Genomic DNA, 22,884 nt, shown 5'->3' on the forward strand with positions numbered 1-22,884 from the left:
TCCTCCTCCTCTACCCCGATGCCCCCCAAACCACCATCTTCTCCTTCCGTGGAGGCTACATGTTGCAAGGTGAAGGGTCTCCCTCCCTCCCTCCCTCCCTCCCTCCCCCTCTCACACACACACACACACACACACACACACACACACACACACACACACACAAAGGATGGGGCTTTGAGTTTATTGCACTGGAGAGGCAAGGGCATGTGATAAAGGCGAATAAGTAGTGGGCTGAGGGGGGTGCGTGAGTGCACCAGGGGGATGACCAGTGGGTTGACGAGTGCAAGAGGGGGATGATCGCCGTGTAAGTGGGAGAGGGAGGGAAACAAACTTGCATACTCCACAATCGTTTTCCTACCGTTAATGGTACCTTAGGCATTGATGCAGCTGAGAGTGAGCATTAATTAATACCATACCAAGGTAAAGGTGAATAGACTAGTTAATTGTAATCAAGATCATACTACCTCTAAAGACATATTTGGGAGGTTGATTACAATTACCACCATTGATAATGACTCTAGCAATGCTAAAAAGAAACGACATTATAGTGTATTTTACTCGGTGAAGGCTAAAGATATTCACTTGTATTTTAACAGAAAGAAACGATATTATAGTGTATTATTACTGATTTAAAATAAAAAAATGGGCTAAATACACTAAAAAATGGGCTAAATACACTAAAAAACGAAATTTTATTAATTGAATTCGATACATTTTAGTAAAACCGGCATTTGATTAATGAGTTGTCCGTATTATTTAAAAAAAAAGGAAGGTATCAGAGCGTGCAGGCCGGGGTGGTTTACCGGGAGAGGAGGTAGTCTTTTGACTTTTCTTTCTGGGGCAGCAGCCCGCGTGCCCAACTCCTGCGCAAGCTCTCTTTGTCTCCTTTGTTGTCCTTCGTCTTCCCTTGAAACAGAAAAACAGGTAGGAGGAAAGAAGAAGGTTGAATGGGTTCTCTGGAACTGCTGTGGTCTGTTGTCGTAGCCTTCGCAATAACCATACCCTTGCCATCCCCGTAGCCGTAGCCGTAGCCGTAGCCATAGCCATAGCCATAGCCATAGCCACAGCCACAGCATACCCTCATCTCCATAAATTGCCTCCTCCGCAACAGCAGACGGCTTGCAGGCCTTTAGATCTCACAAACCTCATCTCTGGTAAGCCAGTTCCGCTGTGTTCCTTTTGCACTTCTTTCTAGATTAGAGTGAATGCAAACACAGACACACCATGGGAAACTGCTGTAGTGCTCCTGGACCTAAACCTCCGAAACCAAACCCTTATGAGGTCAAGGCCTCCCATACAGCAGGGGCTCCCAAGCTCACTGTGCTTAGGAATCTTTCCAACGGTTTGTCAGTCCCGGAAGGGCAGGATATTACTGATAAATACATCCTAGGCAAAGAGCTGGGGCGCGGTGAATTTGGCATCACATACCTGTGTACGGACAGGGTGTCCCAGGAGGTTCTGGCTTGCAAGTCTATCTCCAAACGCAAGCTGAGGACTGCAGTTGACATAGAGGATGTGCGGCGAGAGGTTAACATCATGCATCATCTGCCCCCCCACCCGCATATTGTAACCCTCAGGTGTGTTTACGAGGATGATAATGCCGTACATCTTGTGATGGAGCTTTGTGAAGGGGGGGAGTTGTTCGATCGGATCGTGGCACGTGGGCACTACCATGAGCGAGCGGCTGCCAATGTCACGCGCACGATTGTTGAAGTTGTCCAGGTGATCTCTTCTAGGCCATTTATCACTGTATCCATGGCTGTGGCAATGTCAATGGCAATGGCAATAGCAATGTTGCCATAGCCATAGCTCAAGAAAGGCGATTGTAGTCACACCAACCAGCCTCCTTGGATTTGTCTTGCAGGCCTGCCATAAGCATGGTGTGATGCATCGTGATTTGAAGCCAGAGAACTTTTTGTTTGCAAACAACAGGGAAAATTCGCCTCTAAAAGCGATCGACTTTGGTCTCTCTGTCGTGTTCAAGCCTGGTATGTTCTCTTATGTAGGAGTGATTGGGTCTTAGATGGTATCAGGCTACCCATGGCGGTGATGTTTACTTACCTTAGGAACCTTGTCTGCTGCAGGGGAGAGATTCTCTGAGATTGTAGGAAGCCCTTATTACATGGCTCCAGAGGTGCTAAAGCGTAACTACGGACCAGAGGTAGATGTCTGGAGTGCAGGTGTCATACTATACATTTTGCTATGTGGAGTGCCTCCGTTTTGGGCAGGTACTAACATCTGCAAGTGCAACAATTAAGGCAACTTCAACATTGTGTCATGCATTCTTGAGCTTATGAGTAGTTGCCCAAAGGTTAAGCAACTTTCTCTATGAATGGCAGAGACGGAGCAGGGTGTTGCGCAGGCCATCCTTCGTGGTGTGATTGACTTCAAAAGAGATCCATGGCCCAAGGTCTCTGAGAAAGCAAAGTCTTTGGTTAGCCTAATGCTGGAACCTGATCCTAGGCGCAGACTTACAGCTCAGGAAGTTCTAAGTACTGTGTACATGTCTTCGTAAAATCCGCCATGTGGATTTGCGAATATGCTCTTTTGATGCTGAAAGCTTTGAGTTTTTGCTATGACAACTGCAGATCATCCTTGGTTGCAGAATGCTAAACAGGCCCCAGAAATTCCTCTCGGTGAAACAGTGCGCTCAAGGTTGAAGCAGTTCTCAGCCATGAATAAGCTCAAGAAAAAAGCATTACGGGTATGCTACCCATCTCCTAGGGCATATCCAGTAACTATGCTACCATATCATGGTTTCGTCACCACTAGACCCCGGTGTAGTATAAGCATGTTTTGGGGAGTGTTACAGGTTATCGCAGAGCTTTTATCTGGTGAAGAAGTTGATGGACTCAAGAACATGTTCAACATGATGGATACTAATAAGAATGGAGTATTGAGCTTTGAAGAGTTTAAGACAGGCCTTCACAAGCTCGGTTCTCAGCTCGCTGAAAATGAAATTCAACAGTTGATGGAGGCCGTAAGTGTTTCTTTTTGTCAAATTTGAAGTTGATACCTGGTCTCTGTATGAAACTATCTGTTTGTGAATCTCAGGAAATAATCTTTGTAGTAATGCATCTTGGTAGGCAATAGGCTGGTAGGCAATGGGCCTATTGGTGTGATCCATGTGTTACGTGTATAGCCCTTTAGATCACCCGGTTCCTGTCCTCATGTGTAAGCCTAATTTATGGGGAATTTGGATCATACGAAAATCGAGGGAGCCAGTCCATCTGTAGTCATCATTCATTATCATTGTACAAAGTTCTCCAAAGAAATACAAGCAAATACTCTTGCTTGCAAGGGGGCCCTTTAGTGGGTAATTGGGACCCTATTTGGCATCGACTCTTATCTTCTCTCTCTCTACTTTCTCTCTCTAATGCAACATAAAGATATACCTACATGAATCTAGGAACATGCCCACACATCCACCACCCTCCTAGCCCATATGTTTAATAGGGCCCTCTTAGAGGGCTTTCCCCCACCTAGTCATCACACACTATTGCGCCTATACATAAGGCAAGAGACCCCATGGATCCTAATATAACTTCTGAACCATCATGATCGGCCATATCTTGGCCAAGCTCTATTAATCTATACTTGAGAGAGAGGGATATAGGGCACCAGGGCTGGAAGGATTCAAGAGTACCTTTTGCACACTGGTTCACATATTCACGCTTTGTGCTATCATTGAGCAAGCCAAAGCAAATGGCCACCGACTATACTGGAGCTTTGTGGACTTCCGCAACGCTTTTGATATAGTACATTGGGCATGTTTGAAGCGGGGATCTTGTCTTGTTTCTTTGCTAGCGTTGGAGTATAGAGACTATTGAAGGTTTGTGAGGCATTACCTCCCATCACTTGTTGGGTATTTCGGAGTTGGTTTGTGTGAAGTTTGAACACCCTTATTAAAGTCTAGTTCAAAAGATGAGGCTTGATGCGTATAAAAGCAATGTTCACGGTGGAAGTATTATCATGTAGATGGGTCTAATCCAAGAGATGACGGTAGAGTTGATTTGCATAGATAACATCACAATCATGGGTGAAATGGATTTGGATGTAGTGTGAGATGGGCGGTGCTTGTGGTGGGATAGCTAGTGTGTAGATAAGGGTGAAGGCGATGTAACCGTGGGGTCGATGTTGGAGAATGCACAAGTGGAAGCATAAACAGAACAACAATGAGAGAGGAAAGAAGATGGAGAGAGTTAGACAAGATCACCTTTTATATGTAACATGCGGAAGTTTCGGGGGAGATTGGTACCTTCAATGCTCAGAAAAACAGCACACTTGTCGTGACGAAATTAACGCACAAAACTGAATATAGATGTGCAGAAAAATAGAGAGAGAGAGAGGGAGAAGTGGACACAATATTGGGTCCCGAATACCCTCTGTAGGGCCCCCACCACGAATGGTGTATTTGCTTTTATTAGAATGATGCAAAACTGAAAATAAAAGACTGACTGAACCTTCTTGGTTTAGATGGATCTTCTTGGTTGAACCTTCTTGGTTGAGATGGATCTTTGCCCTTGACCTTCAATCCTTCACCCCTTCTGCGTTAGCTTGTTCTTGGCTGTCCTAGCCCTTTGTTCAGCTTCAGCACTTGGTGAATGATGAGATAAATGAACTGATTTGTGGCTTGGGTATTTATACCCTTCAGGATAGCTAGTCGGCTGGATCTACTGTAGTCGGCTGTCCTAAAAATGCTCCACGACTAGAAAAATACAGCATTAAATACTGAAAATGCTGCGCATGACTAAAATAAAGGCTGGCCATCAAGCGCCTCAAACCTGGCTGCTGGGCAGCCTGTGTGGGCTGCTCCACACCTGGCCTACAGTCCCGTAGGGGTTGTGTAACCAGTCGGCCACTTGTCCAGGAGCCCTAGGGCTGTCATACAGCCCCTCCATGGCCATCCCATATGGCTGGTGGGTACAGCCAAGGCCTTCGTGGCCCCTATGGGGGTGGTTCTACACCTTCCCCATGCCCACATCTGTCCTTGGGGTAGCCCTATGGGCTGGCCCCTTTCCTATATGCCAACCCTAACTGTCTACCATAGTCACAAGGGACGGGGGACGGTAACGGGGGATGGGGACTGGACAGGGGACGGCCATAAGTAGGGAACGGGAGAACGGGGAGGGAACGACACTCAAAAAATACTTTTTTAAAAAGTTTTTCTACTCTAGACTTATTCTACTTTGGAAGTACATCAAAATGAGCACAAATTTACACTAAAATGGTAAGCTTTTGAGTCATTAACAAAATATACCAATCAAAGAGTGAAGGCGTTGACGGTTGATTGTATTAATAATTAAGTAGATACAAAATGAGTCATGACTCAAGAGTCAGGACTAAGCCTTAATGAGGCAGAATACATGGAAGGACTCAAATGAGTCAATGACAAAAAGTGCTGAAGCCTAGAGGCTAGAGGCTAGAGCTAAGTAGTAAGGCCCCTGAATCATGATCCATGAATGATCATCCACGTGAAGTGCTCGCCTGATGGTCATGGGTAGCTTGTGCCAAAGGAGCATCAAGCGCATCCTCACTCTCATCCTCACTGGCATGCTGCTGCTGCACCTCATCAAGGTAGGATCAAAACGTACGTACGGATCCAATCCGTACCGTACATCCGTACCGTATGGGGATTCGTACGCACGGATCGATCCGTACCTTTTTTTTTGGGCGGCGTGCTTGCGTCTTGTGTCTGCATCTTGCGTCTGGACTCTGGAGGCCGTACGACCTCAACCTTCCGGTAAGAGCTAGCCACCATGCTCTCTCCTCTCTACAGTCGCACTCTCTCTCTCTCTTCGCTACTGTCGCCGCCGCCTTCTCCCTGGGCCGCCCCTTGCTCATCGCCGCCTCAGTTCGCCTTTGCCCTCACTGCCCCTGTTCGCTTCGCGCCTCTGTGCGTAGCCGCCCTCTCTGTTCGCCACTGGCGCCCAGTACGGCTGGCAATATAACTCACCCACCCTTGCTCAGGCCCCCAAGGAGGCAACATAACTCTCTCTCTCTCTCTCTCTCTCTCTCTCTCTCTCTCTCTCAGAGCCTTAGCCCACCATCTGTGGACGACTCACTTGTGACAATGTGACTTGTCTTAAGTAATAAGTATTAAGTATTAAGTATGATTAACTTATTAAGTATGATTGACGACTTGTGATTCTAATTTCTCACTTTTGAATTAGTAGGTTTGTGACCTTGTTGTGTCTCTATTTCGAAAGTTTTATATGTCAATGTGGACATGGACTAAAATTCTATGTAGGTGGCTGAAATTTCTGAGATTTTATGTATTTTTACCAATGGTATGTATTTTTACGTACCTTAATTTTTTTTCCGTACCAAACAACGTACAGTACGTACGGATCCGTACAGCACATAACGTTTGGTACCACCTTGCACCTCATCCTCACTCTCATCCTCACTGGCATGTTGCTGCTGCACCTCATCCTCTTGTTGCTCTTCTCGTTGATTCATCTCCCACTCGGTGAAGGGATCTGCCTTCTTGGTCACGCTCTTGCAAAGCATTTGCAAGTTTGCGTTGACGAAGACAAGGTCATTGGCACGCTCTACCTCGAGTTGGTTCCTCTTCCTAGAGGCAATATGGCTGTAGGTGCTCCAAAGTTGCTCCAAGCAAGAGGAGCTGACAGCTTGGCTAAGTATGCGGATGGTCAGTTGCTGTAGCTCCAGTTCATCTGAACCAAAGTCCTCCCACCATAGAGCAGCACCAACTTTGGAGCGGTCAATCTGTGCATCATGACAGCCATAGGAGCCATAAAATGACCTGTACATGGAAAGCTGGTCCCTGATCTTGCGCCTAAATGATGCATCAGGTACGAGACGGTTCAAGATGATCCTCCATCCAGCGCTCATCTCCCGATCGCTCTCTTTCTTGTTGCCTTGGAATTCTGGGTTCACCACATAAGCTGCTCCATGCAATGGAGAGTAGTAGGAATTCCGCCTTCCTAGATACAAGGCATGGATGTCCTCGTATTTGTCTTCGTCAGGCACGAAGTCTTTCAACTTCTCTATCATGCGATCCATGGTCTCGTAGACCTTGCCTATGCATGGTTGCATAGCGTCTACAATCCTCAATAGGTGGACTACGGGCCTCACCATAGCATCCGTGGTCTTCTCACGCTCCCACCAAGAGGCGTCATCCGCTCATAACCCACACTCTTGGCCAGTGTTTGTATGGGACTCTTGCATGTCAACAAACTCGTCGCTAAGGAAAAGCCCCCTCAAAGCACCGCTACAATCCTTCAACGGGCTTAACATGAGGAAGTTGTAGGCAAAACCGGGTGTCGGAATATTTGAGGAGAGAGAGAGAGAGGACCTCTTGTTGAACTCATGCTGAAGTCTTTGGTGGTTGAGGACAAAGGAGACCATGGTGTTGGCCTCCTCAATGAGCGGGTTGATCCATGGCAATGCTCCTTGAGGAGGTTGTTTAGGCAATGAGCCATACAAAAGGACACCGTGACCTGTCCATACATACCTTGGAGGATAGCTCCCGCGGCCCTATTGGAAGGCTTCCCATCCGCAACAAAGCCCACTACATGCTTGGGGCCAATGATCTCCATGGTGGTAGCCCACTCCGTCGCAAGTACTTCCGCGCTCTTCCCGATGCCGGATGCATCATGAGATGAGATAAAGTACATCTGAGCAATACTCCCCAATCTTCTTAACCACGACCTTGAAGTATTCCGACCTATTCAAGAGAGCAATTTACTAATGAGAGGGAGACTAGGATGATGAAAACATGAATGATGAATTGGCAATGATCGATTGGACTTACCTAGCTGTTTGAAAGGCAATGTGGTCGTGGAAGAAGTGGGCCACCGCCATATCCACCTCCTCCCTCCTCCTTCAACTTGGGGTTCCAATTCTTCCCAAGTGTAGATTGTCGCCGTGGGCCACGTAATGGTTGAGAGGCCGTGGAGATGGAGGGTGCCGGCGTCATGGATGAAGCAACATTCCGACTCGATGGTGAAGGTGATGGCGTGCATGATCGTGATCCACCACATGACTTTATCGTAGAGGCTTGAGTTCCTCTCCCCATCGTCGCTGGATCCACGGCCACTCGTGGTGTCGTCCTTGCTGCTTCGACCGCCTTGTAGACGGCAAGCTTGTCAAGAAGTTCCCATCTCTTTTCGGGCGTGACATTCGTGCAAAACTGCACCTCATGCCCACTCTCACGCAAGAGGTGGGCTCGCACTTTGTCGGCGCCACCCGTTCGCCGGTACGGGCAAAGCTTGCATGCCCATGGCCGAGAACCGCCTCCTTGAGTGGATGGGGTGTAGTTAACCTCCTCCCACCATGTCCATCCCGTTGTCCTTCTACGGGAAGCCCCGGCACGTGAGGAGGATGCCATGGTTGAAGATGGCTTGAGCCTTGAGCCTTGAGCCTTGAGCCTTGAGAGAGAGAGAAAGAAAGAAAGAAAGAAAGAAAGATTTTATTAACGTCTTCCAAAAGACCGAACTCGGCCTATGAGACAAATCGGAGTACCTGTATGGGGTATCCTCTGTCATCCCAACAAAATGAAAAAGTACTGAATAAAAAAGCTGAATCTGGGTGTGGAGGGGATGGAGCTCTACTACTAGGAGAATGCAAAGCTATATGCATGGAGTATACAATCATGATATGCAACCTAGCTAGCTCCATCCTGTACCATACTGGGGGTATAAAATGGTATACATCAGTGAAGGGGGTGTCCACAGCTCCCTGAAGAACATGCCTGGGTGTGCTCTGAAGCGAGCCAGTCGCTCCGCACCCTCTCTGTGAAACTGAGCTCTGATCTCTGTCATCTCTCTCTGGTATAGGCGTGGTGTCCGAAAGCCAGGTGTCCTCTGTCTCCTGTGGGCTCTAAGTGTCTCTGCTCTCTGGAGAGTAGTTCCCTGCCGTGTAGGGGCTGGGAGGGGTATGGATCTCTGAAAAAATGTAGTAATCTGTGTTTGTCGCCCCCCCTCTGGAGCTGTCTGAGCCTGTAATAATGTCTCTCTGTGGCGCTGTATGTCTAGAATGTATCTCCCCAGTATGCGCTGGTCTGCTGCCTCAAAGATCTGGCGTAGGGAATGTGGCTCTCTGAATAAAATGGGATATCTCTCTCTGATGGCTGTATATGCTCTGCATCTGCATACATAATGCTCCTCACTCTCCACCTCCCCTCTGCACAATCTGCATACTCTCTCCTCTCGGGGGATCCGTGCTGCTCTGCCAGTCTCAATCTCCAATCGGTGTGATGAAACTCTGAGCTGACCAATAGCCACTCGGGAGCCGTGTGGTAAAAAGCCCTCCATGTATCTAGGCCTCTCTATAAATCCATCATCAGTGATACTCATGAAGTGATCTCTGTAGTATAGCATCTTCGGTGGAAGAGGTTGTGTAGGTGATATCCATGTGTCTCGTGTATAGAGCTGCCATAGATCCTGTCTCAATACTCTGTTCCTCTCACTATGAGAGAGACGGATATGTGGTGCATCCCTGTCATACTGGAATGGTGGTAGATGATCCATGTCTAGGCCATGCTGTGAGAACCAATGTGTGACCTGTGCATACCATGATCCTCTGTCTCCTGCCTCAGCCAACTGTCTAGATGCCTGAAAAGCTCTGTATGATAATCTGTCCTGTGGCATCTCTCTGAATCTGTCTAGCAGGCATGTAGTCTGGAATATGGCCTCTACCATCATAGGAGGCGCAGCAAACTCTGCTTGGATAATGTCATGAGGTACTGACGGTTTGCTGCGTATCATGCGTGCCATCATGAGGGCCTGTGGTCTCTCTATCTGTGTCCACCAATGGGTAGCAAGGCCTGGCGCCCATACTACTGCTCCATACATCAATGCCGGTGTGACTAATGTGTCAAATAGCCACCCCTTCGTCCGGGGCTCCTGAAAATGCGCCTGGTGGCACTGTCTCTCTAGCATAGCCAATGCTGCATATCCCCTTGTCAATCTAGCTCTGGCTGCTGAACCCATGGTAAAGCGTGTGGCTGCTGTAGAGAAGGTAACCCCTAGGTACACGTATGATGTCACCACCTCCACTTGGCATCCTGCGAGAGTGAATGTCAGCTGACTCCTGCCCTGTCTCGATGTATGAAAGACCATAACCTTGGTTTTCCCAAGGTTCACAGTAAGACCCCTCTGTGTGCAGAAATCATCGAGTGCATGTAGATGCTGCTGTAGACCACCTGGGGACTCAGACACTAATACAATATCATCAGCATAGAGCATAATATGTACTGAGGTACCTGCTAAATCAACTCCATCTCCGCCTCCCCGTGTAATGAAGTCAGCCACCTCATCAATGTATAACCCAAATAGCGTGGGGGAAAGTGGGCATCCTTGCTTCACACCAATGGTGCTAGCAATAGTCTCGGACATACCTCCTGGACATCTGACTCGCCCAAAAACCTGCTCATATAATGCATAGATGCCCCATGTCATATCTGCTGGTATGCCAAGAGACTGCAGGCGCTGAAAGAGCCTCTCTCGTGGTATTGTGTCAAATGCCTTGCGGAAATCCACAAAGCAGCAATAGAGCTTTCTCTTCCTCACTCTGGCCTGATCAATCATACATCTCAAAGTGAATACATGGTCAGTGGTAGAGAAAGCTCTCCTGAAGCCTGCCTGCCCTGATGAGCGTAAACCTGCTCGCTCAGCATATAAGCTAAGCTCTTGCTCCAGCACTGCACCATAGAGTTTGGCCAGCACGTGGCCAACCATAACCGTCCTGTAGTTGCTCAGATCGAGCATATCCCCTGTTTTGTGAATCGGCACAATGGTGTGCATCGTCCACTCCGCAGGCAAACCCTCTGCTAGTGCCCTGTTAAACAGGTGTGCAAGAAAAGGAGCTAAAGAATCCACTGCATATATGAGATGCTCACCCTGCAGGCCCATATGGTCGGCGGCCCGTCCATGCTGTAGGCGGCGGATAGCTTCCTGTACCATCGAGTGGGTAAAGAAGCTAGCTGTGGTAGGTCGAGGCTCCTGTGGCTGAGGTGGCTGCTGTGGGGCATGGTATAGACCCTCTGCATATGTGTGCCATGTCTGCAATAGGTGTCAGGGTCCGGGGCTCTCTGAAGTGCCGCCATGAGACAGGGCTATCTCTACTCATGAAGAAATGAAAGATCTCTAGCTTCCGTATCTCTGCGAAGGCCCGCCTTTTGCGGCGAGTAAGTCTCCTCATCTCTCTCCTCGACTCCTGCTCTGTGATGGCTCCCAAGGCTCTCTGTATGCGGAGCCGTGAGTATAGGGCTCTGCACTCGTCATCATACCATCTGTTCAGGGGCATAGTCCCAGGCCTCGCAGGCTCTCCTGAGTGTACACGATGTGGGAAGCTCTGTAATGCAGCCGTGTGTAGGAGTGATGCGAGCTGGGCTGTAATGGTATCCATAGATGCCAGGGGATCCATGAGTAGGAGCCCATCCTCTACTCTGCCAGTGTATATGTCTGCCATGTCATGTGTGAAGTAGATGGTAGTGTGTGGCGTCGGTATGTGGGGGGCTGGTGATACTGGTGATCCGGCTAGTGAAAATGCCAAGTATGTATGATCTGCCCCAATAGGACGAGGTGGAATGGAGAATGAGGTGACAAGCTGTGATGCCTCCAAAGACCCCATAATGTAGTCTACCACCGTGCCTCCGGTCCGTGTATGACCCCCATGTGGGAAGCATGTCAGCCCTCCTGATCCCGGCCACTGTAGCATCCCGTTATAAATAACGAGACGATGCCTGGCTCCCAACTCTAGTAAGTGGTCCCCATAATGTCCTCTGTCTGGTCTAGTGTCCTCTGATGCCCGACTAGCCCCTATCTCCTCTGGATCCACAGGGTGGAGGATCTCCATGTCATCATAGTCATACACCTCACACTGTCTGCTCTGTGTGTGGGCATTGAAGTCGCCCGTAAGAAATACTTCCCCCAGTGTAGAATAATGCATAATCTCCTCTGACAGACAAGTGTATGGCGAGGCTCCTGTCTCCTCCTCGTGTGGCATGTCCTCTGTAATGACATAGGAGGATCCTGACGGAGAAAAGTAACATAGAGCTATGTATATAACCCTGTCTTGTGAGAGCTGTAAGCTGATCCACATGTATCTGGCCTTTGGATCCTGTGCTACCACTCTCAGTCTCCCCTGTAGCTCCCGTCTGAATAGGACTGCTACTCCCCCCGACCCTCTCGAGGTACCCTGGCGTGTGGTCCTCCTGTATGCCGACTCCCACTGGAATCCCTCTACTCGAGGTAGCTCTCTCTCTGGGCTCTGATGTGTCTCTGTCAGAAGTATGATGTCTCTCCCCACCATAACATGCTCCAGTCGTCCAGGCTGCACCCATAGTGAACCATTACAGTTCCATACTGCTATGTGTACCTCTGTCAGTGGCCTGGTCTGTGTCCCATAGGCCCCAAACCGCTAATCCATGGGCCGGCCATCAATGATGACCCGACCATCTCGATAGAAGGCCTTCTTGCCTTCTCTCCTCGCGTGTAAGACTCGTGGCATGCAAGTTCTCCTATGCTCAAGCTGCATCCTCGTGAGATCGTCATCCAAGAAAATAGGAGCTCCCTCTAAACCCTTAGTATGACCCTCTTCCTCATGAAGGTGACCCTCTCCGTCTCTCCTGCAAACTGTAGGATGAGGGCTCGCTTGCGTGTTGAGTCTTTCCTGGCTCTCCATGCTTTGGTGAAGGGGAGAGGGTGCTCTTCCTTGTAGCCGAGCTTCATGCATAGAAGCTGTCCATCTTTCTCGGGAGTGGAGTCGGGTGTCTCGACTATACCTGTGACTCGAATGTTGAGGCGGCGGGCATGCCTCATCTTCTCCTCCTCAATGGTGGTGTGAATGATTTGGTTTTCTTCCCTTTGAGTCTCCTCCCTCACTTCTTTACGGATGTTCTTCTTCACCACCTCGACCCATCCTGATTGCTTGGCTTCGAGCTTTCCCTCCATGTCCTTTGTGATCTCCTTGGAGATCTCTTCTTTGATGGCCGTGAGAGTGTTGTCATTGATCTCCCCTTCTTCCTTCTCAGCATTCTTGATGGCTACCATTTCCACTTTCAATGCACTCACCTCCTCCTTAAGTGCCGTGTTCTCTTGTTCGAGGTTCGTGACCCGTGCTTCGAGAGCTATGATGTGCCTGTGTAGTTTGTTTTCCACCTCATTGAGGTTGGAATCGGATGTCTTCTTGTTCTCCTTGATTAGTGCCTTCATTGCCATCTCGAGGGCCTCGAGTTTCTCTTGGAGACTCGGGGCCATTCCTCCAAATCACTCTGCAGTCCTTCCCACAGGCAGGGAGGAGAGAGAGAGAGAGAGAGAGAGAGAGTTATGTTGCTGCCTTGGGGGCCTGAGCAAGGGTGGGTGGGTGAACAGGAGCCAGACCTGAGGCGAACTGGCGGACAGAGGCGAAATGGCGAACTAGGCAGAGAGGCGAAATGGCGAACTGCCAAACCTTAGGCGAACTGGCGGATTGGCGGACAGAGGCGAAATGGCGAACTGGGCAGAGAGACGAAATGGCGAACTGAGGCAGAGGCGAAATGGCGAACTGGCGGGCAGAGGCGAACTGGGCAGAGAGGCGAAAGGGGCGAACTGGGCAGAGAGGCGAAAGGGGCGAACTGCCAAACCTTAGGCGAACTGGCGGACTGGCGGACAGAGGCGAAATGGCGAACTGGGCAGAGAGACGAAATGGCGAACTGAGGCAGAGGCGAAATGGCGAACTGGCGGGCAGAGGCGAATTGGGCAGAGAGGCGAAAGCGAACTGGCGGACAGAGGCGAACTGGGCAGAGAGGCGAAATGGGCAGAGAGGCGAAAGGGCGAACTGGAGAGAGAGAGAGAGAGAGAGAGAGAGAGAGAGAGAGAGAGAGAGAGAGAGAGAAGCACGTGTTGCTGCCAGTCCAGTCCGCCTCCTGTTTTGCAGCCGCCGGTTGCTCTTGGAGACCTGCGGAGCCTTTCACTAGAGAGAGAGAGAGAGAGACCCACGTGCAGTCCAGTCCTACGCTTTTCTACAGCCCGCGAGTTGCTTGCCTTCCCCACTGGCCAAAAAGCACATGCGCCTGTAGTTGCAGCCGAGAGAGAGAGAGAGAGAGAGAGAGAGAGAGAGAGAGAGAGAGGCTTGAGCCTTGAGGGAGAGAGACTAGAGACTAGACTCTAGAGTCTAGAGTGCTTGTGTGAGAGCCTAGAGGCTTGGAAGTTGGAAGACTCAAGAGGCTTGAGAGAGAGAGAGAGAGAGAGAGAGAGAGAGAGAGTGTAGTCTTCTTAGGACATTCCCAAGAAGTGTGGTCTTTTGTATGACAAAAGAAACACCTACCCTCCTCCTTGTATTGAGAAATCTCCTCTGGACGCATTGTTCGAGTTCTTGGAGCCAGAGGCTCCCGTGCTGTGTCTTGGGGAAGACCCCGTCTGGTTCTGGCCTTTTCCCCCCGAGGCAGTAGCCTTGGGAGTAGCCGGTTGGGAAGTCTTGGGCTTGCCACCATTATGCTTCATTTCAGCACTTTGCGCAAGCGAGAGTGTGTCTTCAAAGGTGGCTAGCCTAAACATACGCACCTCCGACTGGATTTGCGTGTTAAGGCCATACAAAAATTGCCCTCTCTTGTTCGAATCAGATAAGCCTAATTGCAAACATAAAGACGAAATTCTATTGGCAAACTGAAGGACTGGTTGCGCGTTTTGACGTGCTCTCTTGAACTCGTTTTCGAGTCGCTCAAGGTAATGGAGCGGTAGAAACCGCTGCTTAAGATCACGGACAAACTCGTCCCATACATAAGCTACCATACCTAATCTGGTGTGGGCATGAGGCTTGAGCCCACTGGGTCCACCAAGGAATGGCCTCACCTTCCAAGTACCAATTGGCTAAGATCACTCTATCAGTATCGTTCTTTCTAATTGTGGCAAAGTAAGCTTCAAACTAATGCAACCATGAATAAAGAGTTGTGGAGTCGAGTTTACCATTTTACTTACTGAAGTTCATTTTCTCGGGAAAATGATTTGAGGGCGTCGCTGGTGTCAATCTGGCGTCTAAAGCTGCAAGGTAACGCTCATGTTCCACGCGTCGCATGGCTTCGTCTTCGCGTTGTCGGATCTCCAATGCACGCATTTGCAACTCAAGCATGGAACTCGGCTGCGGTCGTGACCTTGCGAGAGGGTCCCTGTGTAGAGGATCTGGAATCTGGGATACGGAAGCAGAGGGAGGAGGAGATGGAAAACGTGGCGCTGGAGAACGGGTGCACTCTTCCAGAGCCAAGATCTACACCTACTGCTCTTCCAACTTGGTCGTCTGGTCTGCAATTACTCGCATCATCTGTTGGAACATCTCTGTAACACTCATGCTTGAAGCCCTAGCTGGGCTGCGTGGTGCACTCTGGTCCCAAGGTTCTTGGTCTCTCTCGTCGTCGAAGCTCGCCATAGCAGGAAAACGCACTTCCTTTCGGGAGCGCAATTTGACCATCCACAGTGTGTGTGGAAGACTTCTGGAGGCTGAAAACCAACTGTCCTTCGAGGGACAGGAGTCACTCCGAAAGGGGTAGTCCACCGGAGTCTGAAAACCAACCACACGAGCGAGAAAATTCTTCTGGTTTCTTGCTGAATCTTTACACTTGAAGTAGGCTCTGATACCATTGTACCATGCGGAAGCTTCGGGGGAGATCGGCAACTTCAATGTCTTGAAAAACAGCACACTTGTCGCGACGAAATTAACGCACAAAACTGAATATAGATGTGCAGAAAAATAGAGAGAGAGGGAGGGAGAAGTGGACACAGTATTGGGTCCTGAATACCCTCTGGAGGGCCCCCACCACGAATGGTGTATTTGCTTTTATTAGAATGATGCAAAACTGAAAATAAAAGACTGACTGAACCTTCTCGGCTGAGATGGATCTTTGCCCTTGACCTTCAATCCTACACCCCTTCTGCGTTAGCTTGTCCTTGGCTGTCCTAGCCCTTTGTTCAGCTTTAGCACTTGGTGAATGATGAGATAAATGAACTGATTTGTGGCTTGGGTATTTATACCCTTCAGGATAGCCAGTCGGCTGGATCTACAGCAATCGGCTGTCCTAAAAATGCTCCACGACTAGAAAAATACAGCATTAAATGCTGAAAATGCTGCGCATGACTAAAATAAAGGCTGGCCATCAGGCGCCTCAAACCTGGCTGCTGGGCAGCCTATGTGGGCTGCCCCACACCTGGCATACAGTCCCCTAGGGACTGTGTAACTAGTTGGCCACCTGTCCAGGAGCCCTAGGGCTGTCATACAGCCCCTCCATGGCCATCCCATGGCTGGTGGGTACAGCCAAGGCCTTCCTGGCCCCTATGGGGGTGTTTCTACACCCACATCTGTCCTTGGGGTAGCCCTATGGGTTGGCCCCTTTCCTATATGCAAACCTTCCTATATGCAAACCTTAACTGTCTACATAGTAATCTGGCATCCAGTATCATACCAGATACACAGAACCATTACAATGGCAATAGTCAGCAGAGGTGTTGAACAATGTGCACGGGAATGGATTGATCTAGTGAGCAATGAGGAGCTGCCTTATATAGTAGAGTGTGAACCTAGCCGATTGCATGATGAAATAGGCCAACAGCTCACGACTAGCTACACACAAGGGAAAAATATATAAAATACCCAATAAATAGGGTGTCCTCATAACACAAAGATGCACTAATTCTAACACCCCCTTTGCCGCTCATAGTATGCAAGAGTCTGAAGAAGATAAGTTGATGAAGATGCAACCATGGACCCTCCAGCACCGCGAATACTAGAATCACCTCGGAGAGAGCACCCACCACAAACAGCAAGGAACTTTGCTTGGCTACGAATTCCCACACAAGTGTGCAGTGAACTCCAAGAATAGATGATGAGCTGTTGGACACACTGGGCCCATAATCCCCAAAAGTGGACGGAAAACACATCATGTTCGAAAAGCCTCGAACAATGAACTCGGAATAGATCCAGTTCATAATCTCTGCCACACAAAAGATAACCATGACCTGCCATATGTCTAATGCTTGGAATTCCGAATCACGGTTCCCATGCACCAGTAAGTGGAGCTGCAATTAACCCCCTCTTCCGCCCACAAGCCTCCTCTGGCTAGAAGCACATGGGGGGAATTGCATGTATACTAGAGAAGTACACCATCTGGGTCTGTCTGAGCTAGAAGCGCCCTGGGAGCCCTAGATGTGTTACTAGAAGAATCTGAGTCATTATCTTGTGTATGGTCATTGCCCGTCTTTGAAAAGTTGGTCCTGGGCCTGGGCTGTACCCTTGGATTTGCAATCCTTGGCCAAATGAACTTGTTTTCCAGAAGAAGAATAGTGACACCGTCCTGTCTGTTGCACTGTAACAAGTGCTTGATCCTGTACACTAGGAGGGAACCTTACGTGCTCTTGAGAAACAAGGATAGATGCCTCCTCCAAGAGGGAACCCATATACACAGCAACAAAGTACACAAACCTCAGCACTCCAAGACTCCTCTCGAATGCTTTCCAACAAAGCGAGGCACCAGGAACAATCAGCCTCCTCTCAAACCTGAGAGAGAAAGAGGCTGCACAGCAGCAAAACAATCCAAGAACCACTGGGAACCTCCTACCGGAAGGGTAGGGACTCGTGGAGGAAGAAGAAAAAGTAGTGCCACTTGTCTGGCAACACCACATGCAAGAAACTCACCAATCAACTGATGCTGGGGCAGAAAACGCAGCCACAACTCCAAGAACCTGCCTGTGTAGCACAATACGCAGCCTGTAAGGCTGGCCGACAGCAAGGAGATGACTGGCTGGACCAGAAAACGCAACAAGGTGATAAAACGCAGTCACTGTTTGATGATGATCTGCAGCCAGGAGAAGTAATGGAAGCAAGTGCACAGCACAGTAGAAGAAGACGGCGAGCAAATTGCAGAATGATGGAGCAGCGTGAACCTAAGCGAGTGATACCATGTTGGAGAATGCACATGCGGAAGCATAAATAGAACAACAATGAGAGAGAGCAAAGAAGATGGCCAGAGTTGGACAAGATCACCTTGTATAATAGCAACAAGCTTTACAATGGCAATAGCCAGCAGAGGTGTTGAACAATGTGCACGGGAATGGATTGATCAAGTGAGCATGCCTTATATAGTAGAGTGTGAACCTGGCCAACTGCATGATGAAACAGGCCAACAGTTCATGACTAACTACACAAGGGAAAAATATATAAAATACCCAATAAATAGGGTGGCCTCATAACACAGAGATGCACCAAGTGGGCATGGTGGGATGGTAAAGTCAGGTATCAACGGAGCTAGTTCCGGCGATCTCATAAGTTAATCGACTGTGCTGGAGCCTCCATTATACGTAAAACTAGTAAGGCTTCTTGATGTAGACCACCGTGCCATCCCATTCTAGTAGCAGGACTGCGGTGTGAGGCAAGCTGTAGGAGCCTGGAGGCATCTCCCATAGAAAGTGATGTCTCCATCATTCTGTGAGGTCCATTGTAGCACCGTGCCATCCTCGTCTATCACATGCAATCTGATAGGGTCCTCAAAATCAGACATCTGTGTCGCTCACTCTTGGTCCTAGCATTGAAGTCCACAAGTAAGAGGACCTCGCCTAGTCCCAAGAAGTTGGTGATATCCTCAGAGAGAGCTGTGTATGGAAACCTCCTCCGGTCCTATGGGGCATATCGTGAAGAATCCGGGGTGAAATAGCATGCCACCACAAATGCATCTCCTAGTGGGCCTCCTCACCCCTCTTTGACTATGCTAACCATGGGCTGTTTGTTCTGAATAAAACCACTACTACACTTCCCCGCCTTAGGGGCTTCAAGCACCTCTAACATGCTACTACTCCTGATCCCCTCACCCCTCCTGCTGTTCGTACCCCCTCCCGGCGGGCCCGGTAAGCTGACTCCCACTGGTATCCCGATACATGTGGTAGTCCCCTCTCCTCGCTCTGGCTCTGGTGCATCTCTGTGTAGAAGATGATGTCCCATCCTGTGAAAGTCTCCCTGAATCCCCCAATATCTGTCACAAAGTCCTGTTGCAGTTCTAGATTGGCATCCTCGGATGTGGGGTCCCATAGACCCTGTGTCCCTATTTGGGACGTCGTTCTGGTGATGATGACCTTGCCATCTCCACTTCCCCGCCTTAAGGGCTTCAAGCACCTCTAACATGCTCATTTTCCTATTCTTCACATGTGTGGGAATAAGCTTATCACCAAGATAAATTTTCTCACCTTTGGCATATTTTTCCAATGAAAGATGAGCTGTCACATGTTGCTTTCAACTGGGGGAATGGTGTTTATGGCAGCTTTGTTCCCTTTCTTCTTATTCTTTAGATAATGGTTGATAAATTATCTTGTTTGGTTGTTCAAATATCTGTACTGAGATTTCTTCAGTATGCTGGAGAGGTAAATGCTGCTTTTGTGTTCAAACGGTGATCCTAAATTATTTTCTGTATTGCCATTGCAGGCTGATGTAGATAAGAATGGTTCTCTCGATTACGGAAAGTTCGCTGCATTGACTGTCCAGCTCCAAAGGATGGATAACGATGAGCATTTGCGCGAGGCCTTCTCTCATTTCGACAAAGATGGGAATGGTTTTATTGACTTCAATGAACTCAAACAAGCCTTGACTGATGACTTAGGTCCTGATGATGCAGACTTAATAACCGACATCATGAATGAAGTTGATACAGATAAGGTGGGGTGTTTGTGCTTAATTACGATATAATTATATAGCTTAAGCCCCTTACACATATACCCCACCCATTCTTGGATCTGATGAGGGTGAGCAGGGGGTGGCTGCTTATGGGCCATCCATAGCCACCTGCCGAGGTTTTATGGTCTGTTGTGTAAAGAACCTTAGTAGCATTGTGTTTTTCAAACATTTTGGATGATGTCTGCAGGATGGCCAAATAAGTTATGAAGAGTTTGCAAGCATGATGCAAGCAGGGACAGACTGGAGAAAGGCTTCCCGCCATTACTCACGGGAAAGGTTCAACAGCTTGAGCATCAAACTAATGGAAGATGGCTCCCTTCAAATGCAAGAAATCAATAAAAAGAAATGACACAAACGGTAAAAGATCAGGTGTGGGCTGAGTTTATACGACAGAAAGGAAAGCACATATTCTTTGATTCATTTAAAAAAAGCAGATAAGAGCTTCGGTCACACATGCCTAGTGGCAAATTAAGAGGGCTGTGCTGCTCTTTTGTTGTTTGGGTCAGGCCTTGAGTCTCTGGTAAATTAAGGTATTTTTGATACACTTTTCTGGCAGTCTTGAAAGTGCTGCTTTGACCATCCTTTGGGTGGTTGCATTTTTTATCATTTGGGGATGACCATGTCAAATAGCAAAATCTCTTACGAAACACATTGAGGGAGTTGTCAAGTTTTCAGCCAAGACTCCCATCTCATTGTAGCATTTTGTGTATTGTAACCCCACATTTGTAAGAGCAGTTAGTGCAGGTATTGGATACATGCATTGGATATACTCGACTTTTGATCACAAGTTTAGCTGTGGTTGATTGTTTTGAGGCAAGAATGTAGCCATTCTTCAAGGGGATGCAAAGGTTTAATAAAGTTATCCCACATGCAAAGGCGGAGTTTATTGGGTTGCATAGTGGTTGAAGGCATCTGAGATGCACAAGTTCGATGCCGTATATATAGAGGAAACATCAATACTTCATGGACACATGGAGTTGCACCATTGTGCACTGAAAAGAAACATTGGTTGCTTTAGAACCCTCACAACTATGACGTGTGTATATGGTATGTGAATCTCTCTCGAAACATCACACTTGGTGGTGGCATTTTCAAAGCGATGAGCCTATCCACCTCCAAGAATTGGCACTTTATTTGTATGTGATGAGAAAGTGAATGAGAGTATGCAATAATTTAACCATGTATACAACAAATCATTCTATTACTAATAGTAATGAGAATACAAAAATTTACTTCCATCTACATGTAGCCCTAAGTGAAGAAGTGGATGCATTATCCAATAGTTGTCTTGTATAAGGACATTTGATTGATGCATGTTCCTCTTCTCTATAGGAATATGGAGAGCTATCGTATGTTTTTAATATCCTTTAAGGGAGGCATGGCTTAGACCAAGGTCAAAAATCAAAGAAGAGAGTAAGATTAAAATAGAAATATAGATGGCGAAAAAAATCATAGGAGATATTTTTCATAGAGACTCTACAAGAAGGTACGTGTGGGCAAAAACTCGTGAGTGATAAAAATTTATTCTTTGAGGTTAGCTATGGTTAGGGAGTCATTTTCAAGTACAAGGTACCAAATTAATACATTTTTATCCTAAACCTTAATTTAGGGTCCTTTAAACATATTAAAAAATAGTTATGTTATTTGTGATTTATGAGATATGATGAAAAAATGTGGGGGATTGCAATGAGGTAGTTATTGGTTGAAAAGATCATTGAAAAGCCATTTTTGGGGGCTACATATGATTGGGATACCTTTTCTTAATACAAAATGTTAAAAATTAAATAACCAAAAACCTAATTTTAGGGTCTCTTATACTTGTGTTTTTCAAACTTGGGAAAGAGAGAGAGTTATGTTAAAACGGAAGAGTATGGACAAGGAGGTAGTTGGTGTTCCAAGAGATTTTATAGATATAAATTTGGAAAAGTAAGTGGTTCAATTAAAGATATGCATGAGATACGATGGAAAAATATGTGGGCTTCAATGAGGTAGTAACTGAAAATGACCTTGAAAATCTACTTTCAAGGGTTACATGTGATTGGGGGATCTCTTTTGAGTATAAAATGTTGAAGATTTAAATTTTAAAAAACCATATTTTTAGGATCTCTTATACTCGTGTTTTTTAGATTTGGGGGAGAGAGAGGTGTGGGATCACATATATGTGTGAGAGAGGTAATTGCTAAAAAGGCAAGTGGGCTAAGGAATCTCACGCATAAAAAATTCAAAAAGGCAAGTGGGCTCTAGAAATAGTGGTAATATTTTCAAAAAGGTAAGTGGACTCTAGAGTAAAAAGGGGGATTTAGGAGAGGAGATTATGTAATAGGCTAAAATGGGACCTAAAAGTAGGATACTCATTAGCCTTGTCCCCCACTTTGGAGCTAATTTTAGCATATATTAGAACCACAACTTCTACTCCATACAATTGAAGTAAAAGAAGCGTGTCATGTAGATGTCTTAAAAGTAGTAAAGCTTTTGATTCTAGTGTATTCATTTTTATTGACTACTTTCTTTAAGATTTTTAGTAAATTTTTATTAACTACTTTCTTTAAGATTTTTAGTAAATTATTTAAGATGTCTTAAAGGCAGTAAGATTTTTAGTAAATTATTTAAGATGTCTTAAAGGCAGTAAAGCTTTTGATTCTAGTGTATTCATTTTTATTTAGATTTTTAGTGATTTTTTTTATTGGATTTAGCTTAATCGTTCACTTGTGGATAATATGCTATAGATTTCTTTTGAATAATGATATGCCTCTAAGTCAAATGATGAATCCCACCATTAATCTTCTTGATCACTAAGTAGCTAAATGGGAGACTCAACTCATAACCATTTGATCAAAAAATTTGGTAGTATATTTTGCTTTATTATCCCTGATAGCACAAGCTTCCACCCATTTGGTGCAAAAGTTATTGCTGTTAAGATTTACTTATTATGCCAAAGGTTTAAATGGGTCTACATAATCCAATTCCAATGTTTGAAAATGCATCATTTCAGCTACCTAATTGGGCAATCTTTTGGCAAACATCACATTCCTTAGAAAACTTCCAAGCATCCTTCGATTTATATATATTTTTTAAAATCGTTGAGTTAGTCTTAAAATAGTAAAAAAATTCTTTCAGGTAGAAAACCCATTCTCTTAAAACATTAGACAACACATTTATAATAAAAAAACTAACATTAGGATGATCATGTATTCTGTTAGTAGGTGGTGGTTAACATTAGGATGATCA

At 46.9% G+C, this 22,884-nt stretch overlaps 1 protein-coding gene across 1 annotated transcript; it reads left to right on the forward strand.

The window, feature by feature from the left end:
- Positions 1–762: 762 nt before the first annotated feature.
- On the forward strand, positions 763–20,898 carry LOC147636557 (calcium-dependent protein kinase 13-like). Its single transcript, XM_086799985.1, has 8 exons — positions 763–1,722; positions 1,865–1,988; positions 2,085–2,228; positions 2,340–2,492; positions 2,589–2,704; positions 2,813–2,980; positions 19,408–19,638; positions 19,844–20,898. Exons 1-8 carry the CDS (start codon positions 1,225–1,227, stop codon positions 20,003–20,005), a joined length of 1,596 nt encoding a protein of 531 aa, XP_086656111.1. The 5' UTR covers positions 763–1,224; the 3' UTR covers positions 20,006–20,898.
- The last annotated feature ends 1,986 nt before the right edge of the window (positions 20,899–22,884 follow it).

The sequence above is a fragment of the Cibotium barometz genome, chromosome 7 (genome assembly GCF_041138505.1).
Source record: "Cibotium barometz isolate CiBa-2024 chromosome 7, ASM4113850v1, whole genome shotgun sequence".
Lineage (NCBI taxonomy): Eukaryota > Viridiplantae > Streptophyta > Polypodiopsida > Cyatheales > Cibotiaceae > Cibotium > Cibotium barometz.

Bases quoted from the DNA above. Each gene is read 5' to 3' on its own strand.
- LOC147636557 (XM_086799985.1), top strand. From the start codon at position 1,225: ATGGGAAACTGCTGTAGTGCTCCTGGACCTAAACCTCCGAAACCAAAC. The intron at 1,989-2,084 runs GTATGTTCTCTT...TGTCTGCTGCAG, and splicing joins CTCTGTCGTGTTCAAGCCTG to GGGAGAGATTCTCTGAGATT. The intron at 2,493-2,588 runs GTACTGTGTACA...TGACAACTGCAG, and splicing joins TACAGCTCAGGAAGTTCTAA to ATCATCCTTGGTTGCAGAAT.